This window comes from Gymnogyps californianus, chromosome 2, assembly GCF_018139145.2.
Source record: "Gymnogyps californianus isolate 813 chromosome 2, ASM1813914v2, whole genome shotgun sequence".
NCBI lineage: Eukaryota > Metazoa > Chordata > Aves > Accipitriformes > Cathartidae > Gymnogyps > Gymnogyps californianus.
In genome coordinates this window covers 79,119,569-79,135,776 of record NC_059472.1, presented here as the reverse complement: position 1 = coordinate 79,135,776, position 16,208 = coordinate 79,119,569, and the positions used below count along the sequence as shown (strand labels likewise).

The following is a 16,208-nucleotide window of genomic DNA, read 5'->3' as shown; positions in this document are numbered from 1 at the left end:
TTTAGCTCTGAATTTTCTTAAACAAGCTTAAGATTTCCTAAATGAAAATGATGGATGAGATATTTGGGAAAGTGGTAATACATGAAATACACACTTATACTGCTGTTCTGTCTGTAATAGTCCAATAAGTACACAAGCATGTCCATCACAAGATACCATTTATGCTATGAATGTTTAAAGTTACTATACTTAGGCAAGAAATCTACTACAGAAATCCTCAAAACCAAAACCAAGATAAAAAGGTGGGATATAAATTTGTTGCCATGGTCAGAATCTGAACTCCTGGTAATATAAAAGGATATTTTCTTTAAAAATATTAATTTGAACAACACAAAGATCTTACAAATCAAAGATCTTTCTGAAAATATGCATCAAGCTACTTTGTAGAGACACGTTCATCATCATTATCAGCTTTACTAGTTTTTTTTAATTTGATAATATCAAGTTGCTAAATGAGTAATAGTTAAGCTTCCAGGTGTATGTGAAAACGTAAATGTATTTGAGGACACATCACACATGGGATAATGTAATGCAACATATTCACTTTTAAAGGAAAACAGAAAAACATACACGTATATATAAACATATACATGCAAACTTGTTTACACTGATTGCTTAACATTGTACTAAATGGCTTCCAAAAATACAGTTAGCCTATACAATGGAAATGTAAGCTGCAAAAGCTTCAAAATGGTCTGAAAAGGAAGATGTAGTATACATTACAGAGTAAAACTCACAAGCAAAAATGAAACAACAAGTTTTGTTAGCTACTTTTTTTGATAATTCAGTAAAAATTTTTCTCAAGACTCACCATGAGAGACCATTCTTTGACCTTCTGAAAAATCACTCTACGACCCTGTGGCATCCAGGCAACCAGCACTGTCACTGCTCGGATAGTTAGCCAACAGACATAAAGACCACAAGCAGCTGTGTACAGTTCATGGATTTTGGCAGTCCCCGTCCAAAATGACATTAACCATCGGCCAGCAAATACTGAAAACACAAACACTGTTAAATAGAGTAATGCTTTTTGATGTATTAAGGAAGGATGCCTATTAAAAAAATACTTATCAAATTTATTGTTAAATATCAATGCACAAATAGTAGTCAGCATAAACCAGTATTTTGGTACTATACCCACAAGGCATGAATGTGTGATGCACTACGCAAATAGTTACATAGATGATGCCAAATACACATGTAGAACTATTTTTTTTCCCTAAAATTTCATTATACCAGCAATGTGATCTGAACTACAGCAAAACAAAGCACTGAATACTGCACTATTCAGAGCCTAAACAGTAATCTTCAGAACTGCAGAGGCAATAATGGATTAGTGCATAACCTTGAACTTAAATCTTATGAGCTATGTTTGGGTTACTTCACTGCCTCATACAATTTTTTAAGACTTACTGATGGGACTTCTGAAGCTCTCTGACAAAAATGGGAGACTCATTTGCTACATTTCATTTTTTAATAGTGCTTCTATTCACTAGTATTATAGTGGAATTATTTTATGTACTACTATTAAAACCATCACAAAATTCATAACTCTGATCTCAACACATTACTGACTTTAGGATCATTAATACAAGGAGGTAAAAATGACATGGTACTACGGTAGCCAGCTTATAAAATTCAAATGAGTTTACACATCTTAATTTATTCCAAATTATTTAAAAAACTTACAAAGTGCTTTTGATTTGGTTAAAGTACTTATTCATACATATTTGGGAGGTGGCACGTATATCACTTCAAAGTCTCCTAGTGACCTGTCATGACGACACCTTCAGAATATTTAATGAAAGAAGATACTGTAGAAGACCTGGTAACAACCTATGTATTTTCCTTCTCTAAAGGGTAAAGCAGGTGCAAAAGTTTCAATTCTCTTTTTCTCTCAATACTACTAGAGAGATTGTCTCAGCACTTGGAGCCCTGCCCTTAAAAGAAAATTGTTCTACAACAAACCAAAGGAAATGGCAATCTCTGTCATTTAAATACAGGTATTATCTCTATCATTTACATTTTAGATTATTACAATTTGATGGTGTACCATTAAAAATGAAACATAATTTTCCATGTTTTCTCCTTTTAACTTTAAACAATGGTTTCAAAACATCCGTCATTGTTCAGCATGGCAACATTCTGAGTTGTTTTTAATCACAGTTTTACAATAATAGACTTACCTGGTAAGGTAAGGCAGATAAGACTAGCAATCAGTAATGTTATGCACATGAAAACAATCAAAAGAAATATCTGAAAGAGGAAAAAAAAGAGAAACAGTTTATAAGAAAGTTACTTAACCAAAGCCAAAAAAACCATATAAAGAGATGTATCATCCTAGAAAGGCAGCTAAACTACAATGTTCAAACACCAATTGATGTTTCACTGTATAAATAAATCAGCAATAAGAAACCTATCCACAGTACATGCAGCACACCTACAGTGTTGTGTATTTCTTTTAAGAGTTCGCATCAGTTGTCGCAACAGTAAAAATTAACATTTGAATCCAGAATGACTGAAGTTCTTTGTTACGTTACATTAAAAAACCCCCCAAACTCTTATTTCTGCGCTGACCAGCACTACGACTCTCATAACCCTGAAAGGTTTCTAGCTCTGTATGCCAAATAAGCAGGACAGTGGTTTTATAATAAGGAAAACCTTGCTGAGAAAGTTCTTTAAGATGCCCTCAGGTTTATGTGACCAGCAGCTGACAGCAAAGCTGGTGGCTTCTTAGTCAGGTTTACATCTTATCAGAGAGTTCTCATGCACTTGACTTTAAATATTTGAATGTCTCAAGCACCAGATGCTATGAAGTTCTGCTTCACTAATCAAAGCCACACAACAAGCAAGCTTACAATAGGAAAACTAACACCTTATCATAACAGACTACTGAAAGAAAGTTAAATCTGTAACACACATTTTCCTTGATGAGACTTTTGGGGACAACGTACAGTCTCATCTCTAGGTTAGGATCTTCAGCACTGCTTAAAGGAAGGAAAATACTGTGATTTTGTAGACATTAGCCTGCGTGAAGAGGGATGATTCCACAATACCCAATTACTTGCCAGGTGATAGCCACATACCCTTTTTCATGCAGAATACTCTCTTTAGGGTTAGGGATCCCAAATGACAGAAAGAAGAAAATCAGAGTAGCTGACAACTGGACTGCAGGCAAAGGAACTTCTCAATGGTGAGGAACATGTGGTGTGACTTGCTTGGGACCAATACTGTCTGAATAGTTACTTAGGGAATGCTGGGGAAAAGTCAGTCCATCTGGGAACAAACAACACATGAAGGACTAATGCTGATATGAAGCTTTTAAACACCATACACAGCTGCTTCTTGGATCAGTGAGCAAGAGAACATACAAGAGGAAGAGCAACTCTTGACTTGGACCTAAACAATGCACAGGCAGCTAGTCACTCGTATCACAGAAGCAGCACTGAGAGTGACCGCAACATACTCAGACTCAAAGATCTTGCAAGGACAGCCCTCCTCTCTCCAAAATCCACCACAATAATATTATTTCAAAAAAGCAAACTAGCTAAGATGACATTTATTACAAGAATATTGAAAACAGTAGTCAAAAGGAAAAATGCTCACAAGAGATGCATGTAGATACACTGAAGTGAAGGTTTGGCATAAAATCATACTACTAATCATAAGACTTAAAAAAGTCTCCCCAAAGTTGTCACAGTAAACAGTAAAATAAAAATGGCTTCCAGAAGAAGATATTTCCAGAAGTTGGAAATAAATCCACAGGGGAAAAAAAAACCACAGAAAATGGATGAACTCTGTTAAGTGAAATTCAAAACTACAGTAGGACAAGCCAAAAGGGATTTTAGAAATAACATACGAAGTCTACGAAAAGTAATGATAAATTTATTTTTATAGATAGGTGTTTTTTTTAAAGGATCAAAACAAAGTAGTAAAATCTAAAAATCCTCAGAAGAAAGCTTGCCAGAGAGTTTGCAGGCTCTGCTGACAACTATGGATTATGAAAGAAAGGCTAAAGGAAGACAAGGCAGTAGCGGGAAAATTCAACCAATTCTATACAGCATTTGTTCTGGAGAAGCTTTGGAAGGTCCCTGCAAGAGAACTTTTGTTTAAAAAAAGGAATGAGTTGGAAGAAGTATCTAGATTGCCTGATAAAACTGATGATAGGCTTTTAGGTAGAATAATTTTTAAAAAATCTAATCTTTTTATTTTGTTTGAGATTAACAGTATGTACTTAATTAAATTAAAAAAAATAATAAACCCCATAGTTTTACATACTTATTTGTAACTGAAATAACATGAAGGATCAGTTCTTATTGCTTGCTCAATTCACACGGACATGATGAGCGAGTTCTAGTGGAAAACATTCATACATAGTAAAAACTGAGTATAAACCACCTTCTAGGTTCTTACAACTTGGTTGAAATGAAAAAATTTAATGAAAGCATAGAAAAGATCAGATGTTTACACTGTTTTTTTTCTTCTCAAATGTTTAAAATCCCAATTGAGAAAGTAATTAAAATACGGTGTTGTTCCATAGTGGAAGTCTGTGTGGGAGACACATTTTTCGTAAGATGAACTTATCCAAGTAGAACCAAGGTCAATACACCAAAAATCACAACTGAAGCACCTACAGTGATCCTGAATGATTAATTATTTAAATATTTCAAACAAGTGGAACCAGGGACATAGAATTGTATCAGTGAGCTACCATGTGTCTGAGATTGTTTTCATCAAGAGATATGAAGAGCACTTGCACAATGGAAAAATTCAGTTAAATCAGATTTTTTTTATTTCTACATTCTGTAGGAGTCTCCAAAGAACAACTTAAAAAGTCTAGATAAAGGTAAGTAGACCAGAAAAAAGTGTCTTTGACAGCTGAATATGAAACTGCTTAGTTATTATCACCAGTTCAAGGTCAGCACCCCAAATTACTGCAAGCTTACACTAATGCAATGGTTTGAGAAGGGGAGATGATTTCAGTACATGTCCTTATCCAGAGGCATCCACAAAAATAAAATAACACATGCAAAGGTAGTTCTAGAAAGGATTTAATAAGTCCCTAGGTTAACACACCCCTTCCTTGAAAGCAACACATCCACATTACAGTTGTTATATATTGCCTGGTCACAATAAGTGAGAATCCACTTTGATTATCTCCTTAGCAGCCAATCAGGGAACTAATTTCAAATTAACCTGTCTGTCATCCCAGCAACTTCATATGAACTTGACTCAGTCTAAGTGAAAATGTCACAAGTATCACATTTTCTTTAAAAATAACACTATAAAGTCTTATCTGAACTTTCAAATGTGTCTAACTAATGCCTTCTGCATATTACCTCAGTTTTCAGCTAGACCAGTTTCCTGTTCCAGCTCATCGTGTGTATGTTCTAGCACAGGCATTCATGCTAAGAAGGGAAGAAAGGAGCAATTGCCATGGAAAGATGACCGGCACCACTCCTTTCAGCAGTGAGTGCATATTTATGCTAGATTAAATTGGTCTCAGTCAGAGCATGCTTTGACTTCCTGTTATGAACAAACTGAGGTAGCAGCAGCTGCTATGAGAGGGGCAAATTCATTCTGCTTCCCTATCCTTTTCATCCCTGACCTAGTTCCTCCCACTGTTTCCTCTACAACAGTGTTGTAGCTCATGGATTCCTGTGGAGAGCCATTTTAGAGGGTAAAAACAACAGTGGAGGGAATTAACACCCACCCCATCCCACCCCCCCCAAAAAAAGCCCCAACTTCAAACACCCAGAAGGCCAACAGTTATGAAATCCTAAAATACTTTCAAATTTGCTTTCAGTTATATTAGGTTGAGACTTATAGGGAAAAAAAAAGCTTTATTTTGTACTTTGTTATGAGAATTCTGGTAGATTCAGCATTTTAAGGAAACTTCAGAAGCAATACTACACTGTTCTAACTTTAGCCATTACTTCGATTCTTGAGCTATACCTGAAATCACGGTAAATGAGCTGTGTTTAAGTTTATATTTGATTAACTCAGAGTTCTGGTAACAACAAAATAATTTATCTAGTTTGACCTATATATTATTCTAGAAATGTAAGTATTTGCCAACAACATTTCCTTTCTAATTGTAGGGATTTAGAACTTTCAAGTATTATAACACCTTTCTATGTTTAATATACATGCAACAGAAGTTCTCCATTTCATTTGTTAATAAAGCACAATAGTTTAAAATACACTTCAGCTACAAGACTGAAGTATGCCCTCTTGAAAGCCATGCCTTGTTAGAGACACTCCTGAACTACCTGTTTGCTGGGGGGTTATTATATTTCTCTCCAGTACTAACCGTTAGGAAAATAAGACGTGAGCTAATAGATAATACACAACATGTAGGGGATCTATAAATAAAATGGTAATTGAAGGTCTTAAGTTACAGGCTGAAAAAAGCTATATGTGAGAATAACTGTAAGTCTACTTTTTAGAAAGATGCAAACCGTACAAAACAAAACATGACCCACCACTTGACTTCTGGTAACATGTGGGCCAAATCTTTCTTAAAAAAAAAAAATATACCCATTTTTCAAATGCCTTTCCCTTTTCTCTTAATGCATTAGATATACCTACCCTGAGTGGGAATTTTAAAGGCCTACGATAAGGCTGGAAACCCACAGGTCCTCCTTGCTGAAGTATGGCTTGATGGGCTGCATGAAGACCTTCTCCCACAACTGGAATGGCATTATTATTGCGAGCATGCTGGTTGTTAGGCTGCTGGTTTGCATTGTTTTCATTCTCTTCTTGGTCACCAAGTAGGTAAGAATGGAGATCCCTGTACAATCAAAATTTCAGTTTTGTTCTGTTTGATATGAATGAGAATCTTACAGAAAGATAGGCCTACTCAGAATCAGTACAAGTTGTACAAAACTTATACAGGAGTACTGGCAGAATCTTGATAAAGTAAAATAAACCATTTTCTGATAATGCACTCAATGTCATCCTAAACACAGAGTTTAAAAGAAAAACGCTTGTGTGGATGCAGATTAGAACAGTGAGAATACAGCCACAAATAAAGATCACTTATCTGTTTGAACGCTTTAAAAACAACATCTGGTATTAAAGTTGTTGTGCATATAAAAGGAAAATTGCATCGATATTTCAGTTCGTGTAAGCAGGCAGCTCAACTGACAGCTTTTATTTTACTGCTACTAAGCTCTATTGGAAACAATTGCCTTCAAACCTAAACTGTACAAGACAGTACTGTATTGCTATAGACATATTTTCAAAAGTACAGTCAGGCAGTCTTTCAAGAAGATTCTAAATTGCTCAAAACCTCTTCACAACTTTCTAAGAACATCAATCCTAGAAAGAGTCAATCTACTTTGAAAAGTATTCCATTGATATTTCCTGCATACATCATTAGCAAATAGATATTTATTTCAGTCTGATTAAAAAACCCCAAAATCCAATATGAACATTTAGAAGTTAATTTTCCTCAGCTTTAGCAGAATTTTTATTAGCAGTAAGATGCATGCAGATATTCTATTGGCAGACAATGAAAACATTTTCACAGCAGTTTGCTTTTTAAGAAAAGCAGAGGAAAAGATTTTCATCTTTGCTCAACTAAAATTGCTGAAGGGATATTTCACAATTGTTCTTAACAGCTGCAACAGTGGAGAAAACAAAGCCATTTCTATCATCATCTCTGAAATTCTCTTCTTGCATCATACTTAAACACTATCAAAACATAGACAAATTAATTAAAACAATAACTTTCCAAAATGCAAACTAAGAGAACAGAGGTGGGGAGAGTTTCCTTATGAGAAACTAAACCAAACATTTTGGATTGCAGTGGAAGAAAAGTCTTTCATTCATTTTCTCAGAGTCTCAGACATAACTCAGCAAAGAATAAATCTTCATCCTCATAGCGCTGGATTGGCACGACCCACAATGAGCAAGATACAGTGGGAGAATGCCAATATACTTTGAAGTTAAATTTAAAACTTTATAGAAACAAAATCAACCTTAATTTTCTTCTTGACTAATCTGGCAAACAACATATGTACTAAAAAATAATTTCAAGTGCTAGTACTCTGCCTGGCAGTCTAAACTAAAGAACCTCACTTTGTATAATCATTTACTTTAGCTGACAAAGATACAGTTTCATCCTTCGTTAGAGACTGAAATTTTAGCTTTAAAATCCCCAATTTAAAAGGTATTCACTTCTTCAGCTTACCGTTCTAAATAATTTTTTCTTTTTTTTTTTCCTTCTTATAGTAAGAAATGCAAGATGTTTTCCATTTTTTGCAAACAAAAAAGGTAAGTTTTACTTAGATGATTCATGGAGATGCTCTGCTGACACTTACCTCTTCAATTTTTCCATATAATAGGAAGTTAACAAGCTGTTAGTCATACTTCTATAGATTTTTTTACTGAGCAAATGCTGTAATAGTGTACCAAAAGAATTACTTGTCAAAGACTAGTCCAGAAGTAGGTACAACTACTGCTCAGAGGAAGGTACTTCCATAGGAAATCACTATAGAAGTTCTTCATCACTTATTTATCTGTAAAATAGCTATTAAAGTTGCTTGTTGGGATAACTCTCTTGAAAGCATGCTGCTTTCATGTTAAAAGGCTAAGCCGGAGACAATGCTTGTAGTTCATTTTGGCTTTCTGTACTTACAGCATGTATCCAGCAGTGACAGTCCATGCTCGTACAAGACCTTTCAACCACTGTCTTGTATGTCCTTGTTCTAGCAAAGCCGGAAGCACCACCTGAAGCAAAAGGAGCTCTAGGGAAAGCTCACTTACTGGAGCATCACTAGAAACAATGGGAAGAGCAGGAAGTCAAACATAAGGAACATTCTGATAGTAATCTTTTACACTGAATCATATTAACACCACCACAATAAAAAATATTGGATGCCAACAGGAATAATTCTTAGGTTTTTGCAGACGTGTTTCCTTAAATACTACTCTGAGTACAGGTTAAATGTTTATGAGTGTTTAGGCACTTAGGCGCACAAGAAATTTAAGAAAAAATGTTGAGAAAGATTATATCAGAGAATATGATTTGCTCTTCTATTTGCTTCTATCATTGCTGTTTCAATTATTATTTAGAAACAGAAAGATACTGCTATCATTAAAAAGAAATGCAGTTACAGATATTCTTTTATTCTTGAAGCAATGATTATCAGGAATGAATGTGAAAAACAAACATGGCAGCAACTTCACTATCAAAAAGTTGAAGGGGAAGCATTTCGACGGCATATAAAAACCAAATAGTTATCATTACAGAACTAATACAAAATGCCTTTTATTTTTTAGCAGCTTTTTATTTGACAAATTGTATGATGTATCCACGTCCTTTATCTTTTACTTTCCTAGAACAATGAATTTTATTTTAATTGAAAACAAACAAAATAACATACTAAACAATGTCACATTAATGCTCAAAGAGTGCAAATACACTTTTTTCTAGTTATAGGGAGACTGAAAAAACATCTTCTTTAAATTCAATGCTTACCTGTAGAGCATAACATTATATGGAAGAAAGTTAGGCAGAAGATACTTAATAATGCGTATAGGAAGCCAGAGCATGAGCAGTACAATTGATCCAAAGACAATCTGCAACAAGGAAGTTAAACAAGTTAGTCCGAATAGCAGAAACAACCAAACCGAGTTTCCCACCCATCTGTCTGACACGTCTCCTGTGTGTGGTGGGTTAGCCCTGGCTAACAGCCCAACATCTACCCAGCGGCTCGCTCGTTCCCCTCTCCGGCTGAATGGGGAGAAAACAGAAGGAAGGCAAGAAGACTCATGGATTGAGATAATGCCAGTTTAATAGAGAAAGCAAGAGCTGTGCGCACAAGCAAAACAAAAAGAGGAATTCGGTCACTAACCATCAGCAGACAGACGATTAGCGACTTCCTGGAAAGCAGGGCATCAGCACATGTTAACAGTTGCTCAGGAAGACAAACGCCATGACCATGAACATCCCCCTCTTCCTCCTCCTTTCCCACAGCTTTTACTACTGAGCATGACATCATATGGTATGGAACACTCCTTTGGTCAGTTTGGGTCAGCTGTCCCAGGTATACCTCCCTCCCAACTCCCAGCTTATTCACTGGAGTGGTGAGGGAGCGGGGCGGAGCAGGAAAGAGGAACAGCCTTGATGCTGTGCAAGCACTGTTCAGCCACAGCCCAAACACCTGTGTGTTAGCAACATTGTTTCAGGCACTAATCCAAAGCGCAGAAGGACACGGGCGGCTATGAAGAAAATTAACTCCATCCCAGGCAGATCAGTACGCTGTGATGCCCTCGCCAAACAGGACTGTGGCTGAATAAGCACTGACTGGCCAGCTGACAGTTAGGATAATGTCAGACAGTTCTACTTTCTTTCCCCTCCTCCAGCACTGGGATTACTAATTTTGGATTCCTCCCTTTTCTTAGTGGCTGAGTTTTCAAGCAACTTGTAGAAGCCTCAAAAGATCTTCCCATTTCTGTTTCCTCACATTTTAAACTGGCTGAAAGATCAAAATTTACTAGGGGAGATCAGGTGCATGAAGACCATAGACTTTTATAAATCTTCTTTCCTTAAGGAACCACATTAAAAATCAAGTACATTTTAAACACATTCTTGCACTTCATATAAATGCACCACTAGAGACTAAAAATGCAAAAAAAATTATGTGTTTATGTATAAAAGAAAAATCAAATCCCATTCTTCTTGAAACTTAATAGTTTATATTCTACACAAGAAATTTCTTTAAAATATTGAGAAAGAAACACAACTTGAAAAACGTGACTTGTTTTTTGAAATGGTAAGCTGTAAGTGATCACCATTCCGGGTCCCATATTCTAGCATGAGGCTGGTAAAAGTTCTGAATTAATTAGCTAAGCAAATCAAAAAGATTAAGTTCAAGTAACCGCCAGTTCCAACAGTCTGAGAAAGTATCTCTAAGACCTTAGTAACAAGCAGATCTTTGCTTATATTTGGGCCACTTGCTGTGACACTAAGTTTCAGGCAGCTAAAGCATTATGATTATCTAAGGAGAAAATACTCTGAATGGTGGACACGTCAGCTCCTCTCATGTACTGAAGGGCTCTCTAATAGAACTAAGATCTCTCTATAAGCTTTCACTGCTCAAAGCACTTTAGGTGTATTAATACAGTACGTCAAATAATAATGTTTCTGGTATATCAGTTTTCACAGTTGACGTGACATTTATGTCAAAGACAGCCCGAGACCCTTCCCTTACTGCATGCTAGGCAAACTTCAGACAAACAAGCAAAAGGAAAAATCTTTCATTGTTTTCAATATCTTACAATGATAATCTGGAAACAGACACCACTGGCTCGATCAGCATAATCCAATCCAAAACTTAACTAGAAAGTTACTCCACTCCTGCTGCACTACTTTAGCTGAATTGCACACACAATGTTTACTGCAAGAACTAAGAGCATCATGAAAGAGTTACATGATTTACAGTATCCATAATAATAAACACTTGTTGTCTGAATACACAAACATTTCTGTGATTTTGCATAAGGAGAAGATACCACAGAAAAGTTTGTTTTGGAAGGGACTCTAGAGGTAAACTACCCCAACCCCCTGCTCTGAGCAGACCCAGTTTCATCAGGTTGCTCAGAACCTTATCCAGTTGAGTTTTGAGTATCTCAAAAGATGTAGATTCTGTTGGCAACCTGTTCCGGTGTCTAACCACCTTCATGGTTGTCCTGGTTTCAGCTGGGATAGAGTTAATTTTCTTCCTAGTAGCTGGTACAGTGCTGTGTTTTGGATTTAGTGTGAGACTGATGTTGATAACACTCTGATGGTTTAGTTGTTGCTAAGTAGCGCTTATCTTAAGCCAAGGACTTTTCAGTTTCCCATGCTCTGCCAGCAAGCAGGTGTGCAAGAAGCTGGGAGGGAGCAGAGCCGGGGCAGCTGACCTGAACTAGCCAAAGGGGTATTCCATACCATGCAACGTCATGCCCAGTATATAAACAGGGGGGAGTTGGCCAGGAGGGGTGGATCACTGCTCAGGCATCGGTCAGCGGGTGGTGAGCAATTGCATTGTGCATCACTTGTCTTTTCTTGGGTGTTTTTTTTTTTTTGTTATATTCCTTTTCATTACAATTATTATAATATTATTATTATTAGTTAGTAGTGTATTTTATTTTACTTTAGTTATTAAACTGTCCTTATCTCAACCCACAAGTTTTGCTTTTTGTTTTTGCTCCTCCCCACCCCACTGGGAGGGGGGAGGGGGAAGCGGCTGCGTGGTACTTAGTTGCTGACTGGGGTCAAACCACAACAATGGTGAAAAAGTTTTTCCTTAGATACGCAGTAGCATATATGGGAGCTGATGTATGAAATTTGCTTTCCAAATAAAGAAATTTTTGAGAAAAGTCCTTACCACTGATAAGATAAACCTCCTAAGATGTCTATAAATGGGCAAGTGAATCATTTCCTGCACAGGATTAAAATCTGGATCATTCAAATTCCTGAGAAACCATAAGACACCAGGTCTCAATACCTGAAGTAGGAAACAGAAAACAATACAGGAAGAGAAAATTATCTTTGTATTCTTTGTTTTTCATTTTGGATAACACTGCTGCAGCAAATAAGTTTTAAACATAATAGGTGTATTTGTTGAACAAGGTTCAACAAAATGGTACAGAAATAGAACAAAAGAAGCATTATCATTGAGAAGCAGAGAAGCAATAACCAATTACAAGCTTAATTTTCAAGTATTAATCAATCTTAAACAACTGAAATGTATTTAGATTCATTTGAAGGCAACATCCATATTTAAGGACTCTTTGTAAACTAAAATCTCTAAGTAAAACATACTCTAAATCATCATTTTCCACTGCAGTAAGTACCAGTGTGGCCCTCTTTACGTAAGGCTGAAATCCAATATACACATAAAAAACACAGTAGCAGCAATATCCACATGTGAAAAATTTAACTAACAGTTCAACATGCAAGCTTCTACATACCAATCTTGTTCTTAGGGACTCACCTCTCTCAGTAAAAGAATGAAGGATGCAAAATAAAAGACGTAAACCATTCCAACTAACCAGTGCAGAAACATTGTGGTACCTGGGGCAGACTGAAAGCTCAATTCTCTATCTTTCAAAGTGGCATCAAACATCTCCTAGAAGGTAAGTAGTAAACAAATATGAAAAGTTTGACAAACCTCCACAGTTACTCATTTTGTTTACACTAGTTCATATACACTACTAGGCATTTAATTTAAATGTCTGCCTCCTGCTAACACATAAATAATTAGAGCATTTAATTAGGAAAAAACGGAATAATTTACAATAAGAACAGCAAATAAAGATCAATTTCTTTCTTCTGACAGAAAGAAGAAATAAGTTAACTCAAACACTAACATACACTACATAAATTATAAATCAGTTCAAACAAAGTGGCACTGTGATGGAAGCAAATACTTATGCCCTTAAGTAAAATTCTGTTTCTACTAAGGCTAGAGGAAATTTTCTCTATTTGAAATTAATGCCTTAATTTCTTTTCAGGACAGAAAAACTGTCCTTCTCAATTCCAAGCAAACACAGCATGTATCTTGTTCAAAACAGAAAGAGATTGGACAACTACTAAAATATGAAGTCATTACCATTTCACATAAGATGGCTACATAAAGAAGTTTATTCAGTATACAAGTTTGCCTATAAGTAAGTTCATTATCACAGTGGTCTTGTAAATGCAATAAAAAGGATTAGGATCTTATTATTTTAATAATAGCATGTTAATTTGTATTTAGTAACATAAAGGAAAACAAAATTAGCATTAAGCAGTAGCTAAAAAACCCTTTCCCTCTGGAAGCACTATGTTTATAAAAACAGAAGAGTGCTGTCAAACTCATATCAACAAGTCTCTTCTCATCAGAACCTTTTTTTCCTTTAAACACCGTTAAAAAAAGATTTTATTCCATTTATTTCCATTCTTACCAAAGAGCATATATCTAGCCACCAGCCACAGATGAGAGGAAACACACCAATTTCAACCACCACTAACAAGGAAACCTTTAGGGAAAAAAAGAAAAGAACATCTCACTAGTTTAACCGAAATTGCTAAGAAAATTACAATGTAAGCTTAAATAGAGAGGGTTTTTTGCTACGCACAAAAAATAGGATTACCTTGACAACAATATAGCAAACTCCTAATAAACGACGTGATCGCTGGAACTTAACAAGTGCTGCCAAACCCTGAACAGTTTTGTCAAGAAAATAATACTGAAAACATACTTTATAACATAGTTTGATTAATATGAAACACTATATTATGTGGCTTTTAGCAACAGAAGATTTTATAAAAGACAAAAGTGAAATAGGTAGTATGTACTTTGTCAGGGCTCTATTTTCAAAACTGGCTGTGACTCTGGAAGTCACAGTCTGATGTGCTGGATAAGCCCCCCAAACATGCATCTAAAATAAATGAATAAATAAATAATAATACTACCACCCTTCTTAAATCCAAAAGTTTTCTCAAGAAATAAACAGTTGCCTTTGAAAATGTCTGCCACGAGTAAGCAAATTTCAAAACTGAAGGCGTACCTTAAATGGTAGCTTTCCTTTTCATGCAGTCTGAAACAAATTCTCACCTTTTTCAAGAAAAGCTGGATGCATATTACAGTTTGAAGGTTTGTTTTGTTTTCTTTTAGGAGGCAAAACAGAGCCATGCCAATCAACTGTTTCACCACATTTGCACCACACATTGGTATAGTGCAGTCTAAAGTTGATATTCAAGCTTTGTGTACGCTTGAACAGAAAACTGCTAACAAATGCTTATTCTTTCAAATTGAAGTTGGTGTAGTCCTTTTAAAAACATGCAGCTAGAATGCAGACTTTTCACTTGTGACCAAATCCTTCTAGCTTTCAGGACTTCGCCATTACTTAATTTTTCTCTGTAATAATGAGGGTTATCACCTGAAAGAAATCCTTGCTGCAAATTCTCAGTGGTTCAGAGACATAAGAGAAACTAAAACAAGCCACACTAAAGATCTGGCAGGATCAAAAAGATGTGAAAAAATTTCCCATCATACCCTACGTATTTTCATAATCCCATTTCTTTTTCTGCTGCAACTACGTAGCCCACAGCAACAGCGTAAGGACAGTGAAGAAAAAACAACGGTTCTATACTCATCTTCTCAGACAGACCTTCAAAATTTAGTTGGGAGGCCTTCAAGCAAGCATAAAAGCCTATGATTTTGTGTTGTTAAACACGTGCAAGTGTTCTGAAGAATGCAGTCACACTGACAACTTTTAAATGTCCAAGAGAACAGAAGAGATCTTTTCTTCTAATTTCACCAAAAGAGCAGAGTAAAATGGTAAATTAGTTACATCTGCATCATGTCTGTGCCTCCTCAAAATATAGCCAGAAAAATGATTTACTTGTAAAATCTGAACCAGGTAACTACTGACAAAAGGATACATGACAAACAATTAGAGTCACTGCTAGCAGAACATATCCGACTATAGTTGTAATCAGGCCTTCAAAATGAGATGCTTGAACCTGGAGGAGAGGGAAAAAAAGGGAAAGTTTATCAGTCTCTTAAAAGATTACGTCTCCTTTTTATGTAATTAAAATAAATTCCAAATCTCAACTCCTCAAGAATGAAAAGATTCTTTAGTTTTTACATATTTTAATAATCTAATACTATTTTGGTATCTCCATCAAGAGTAGAAAATGTTTACATTTACTGGAAAAGTCTAACAACTACTTTCTTCAAACATGAAACAACCTCTATATATGAAACAAAAAGTGTCACCTTACACTACCTGACTACCTCCTAGCTTTCACTGCCTATTACCATCAACTATGAAAATTACTCAGTACACAAATTAGAAATGTACATGAGGAACAAGAGGCTGTCAAAAAAACCCCAACAAAAATGTATGCATTTTTTTGTAAAAGGAGGAAACTTCACTTCAAATGTAAATAATGGAGGAAGTGGGAAGGAGTGAAAGAACATTTTTAATGATAGATTAAAAAAAGGTTTGAGGAGAAAAAATGAGAGACATTCCAGGTTACTTTTGCGATCCCAAATAAAAGTGGAAGGATGCTACGAAAATATTGTGATTAAATAGCAGCAGTTTTTTCATTTTGAAATTATAAAACAGTACTTACATATTCCTCAAAGCCCAGGCCAACAATGGAGAAGTGACCAATGTGGTACGGACAAAATGCTGCATAACATAAGCAGAAAGAAGGGGGG

At 35.8% G+C, this 16,208-nt stretch overlaps 1 protein-coding gene across 3 annotated transcripts in view; it reads right to left on the bottom strand.

Moving 5' to 3' along the window:
• Positions 1 to 16,208, bottom strand: part of MARCHF6 (membrane associated ring-CH-type finger 6) — a 57,328-nt gene that overhangs the window by 8,344 nt on the left and 32,776 nt on the right. For all 3 annotated transcript variants that reach the window (XM_050890713.1, XM_050890714.1, XM_050890712.1), the window contains 11 exons: positions 16,121 to 16,179; positions 15,425 to 15,505; positions 14,131 to 14,199; positions 13,942 to 14,016; positions 12,990 to 13,124; positions 12,381 to 12,500; positions 9,488 to 9,588; positions 8,645 to 8,782; positions 6,592 to 6,793; positions 2,187 to 2,256; positions 812 to 993 (listed from right to left, as the gene is read on the bottom strand). In XM_050890713.1, the coding sequence (XP_050746670.1) occupies positions 812 to 993; positions 2,187 to 2,256; positions 6,592 to 6,793; positions 8,645 to 8,782; positions 9,488 to 9,588; positions 12,381 to 12,500; positions 12,990 to 13,124; positions 13,942 to 14,016; positions 14,131 to 14,199; positions 15,425 to 15,505; positions 16,121 to 16,179 (1,232 nt within the window). The remainder of the gene's footprint in view (positions 1 to 811; positions 994 to 2,186; positions 2,257 to 6,591; positions 6,794 to 8,644; positions 8,783 to 9,487; positions 9,589 to 12,380; positions 12,501 to 12,989; positions 13,125 to 13,941; positions 14,017 to 14,130; positions 14,200 to 15,424; positions 15,506 to 16,120; positions 16,180 to 16,208) is intronic.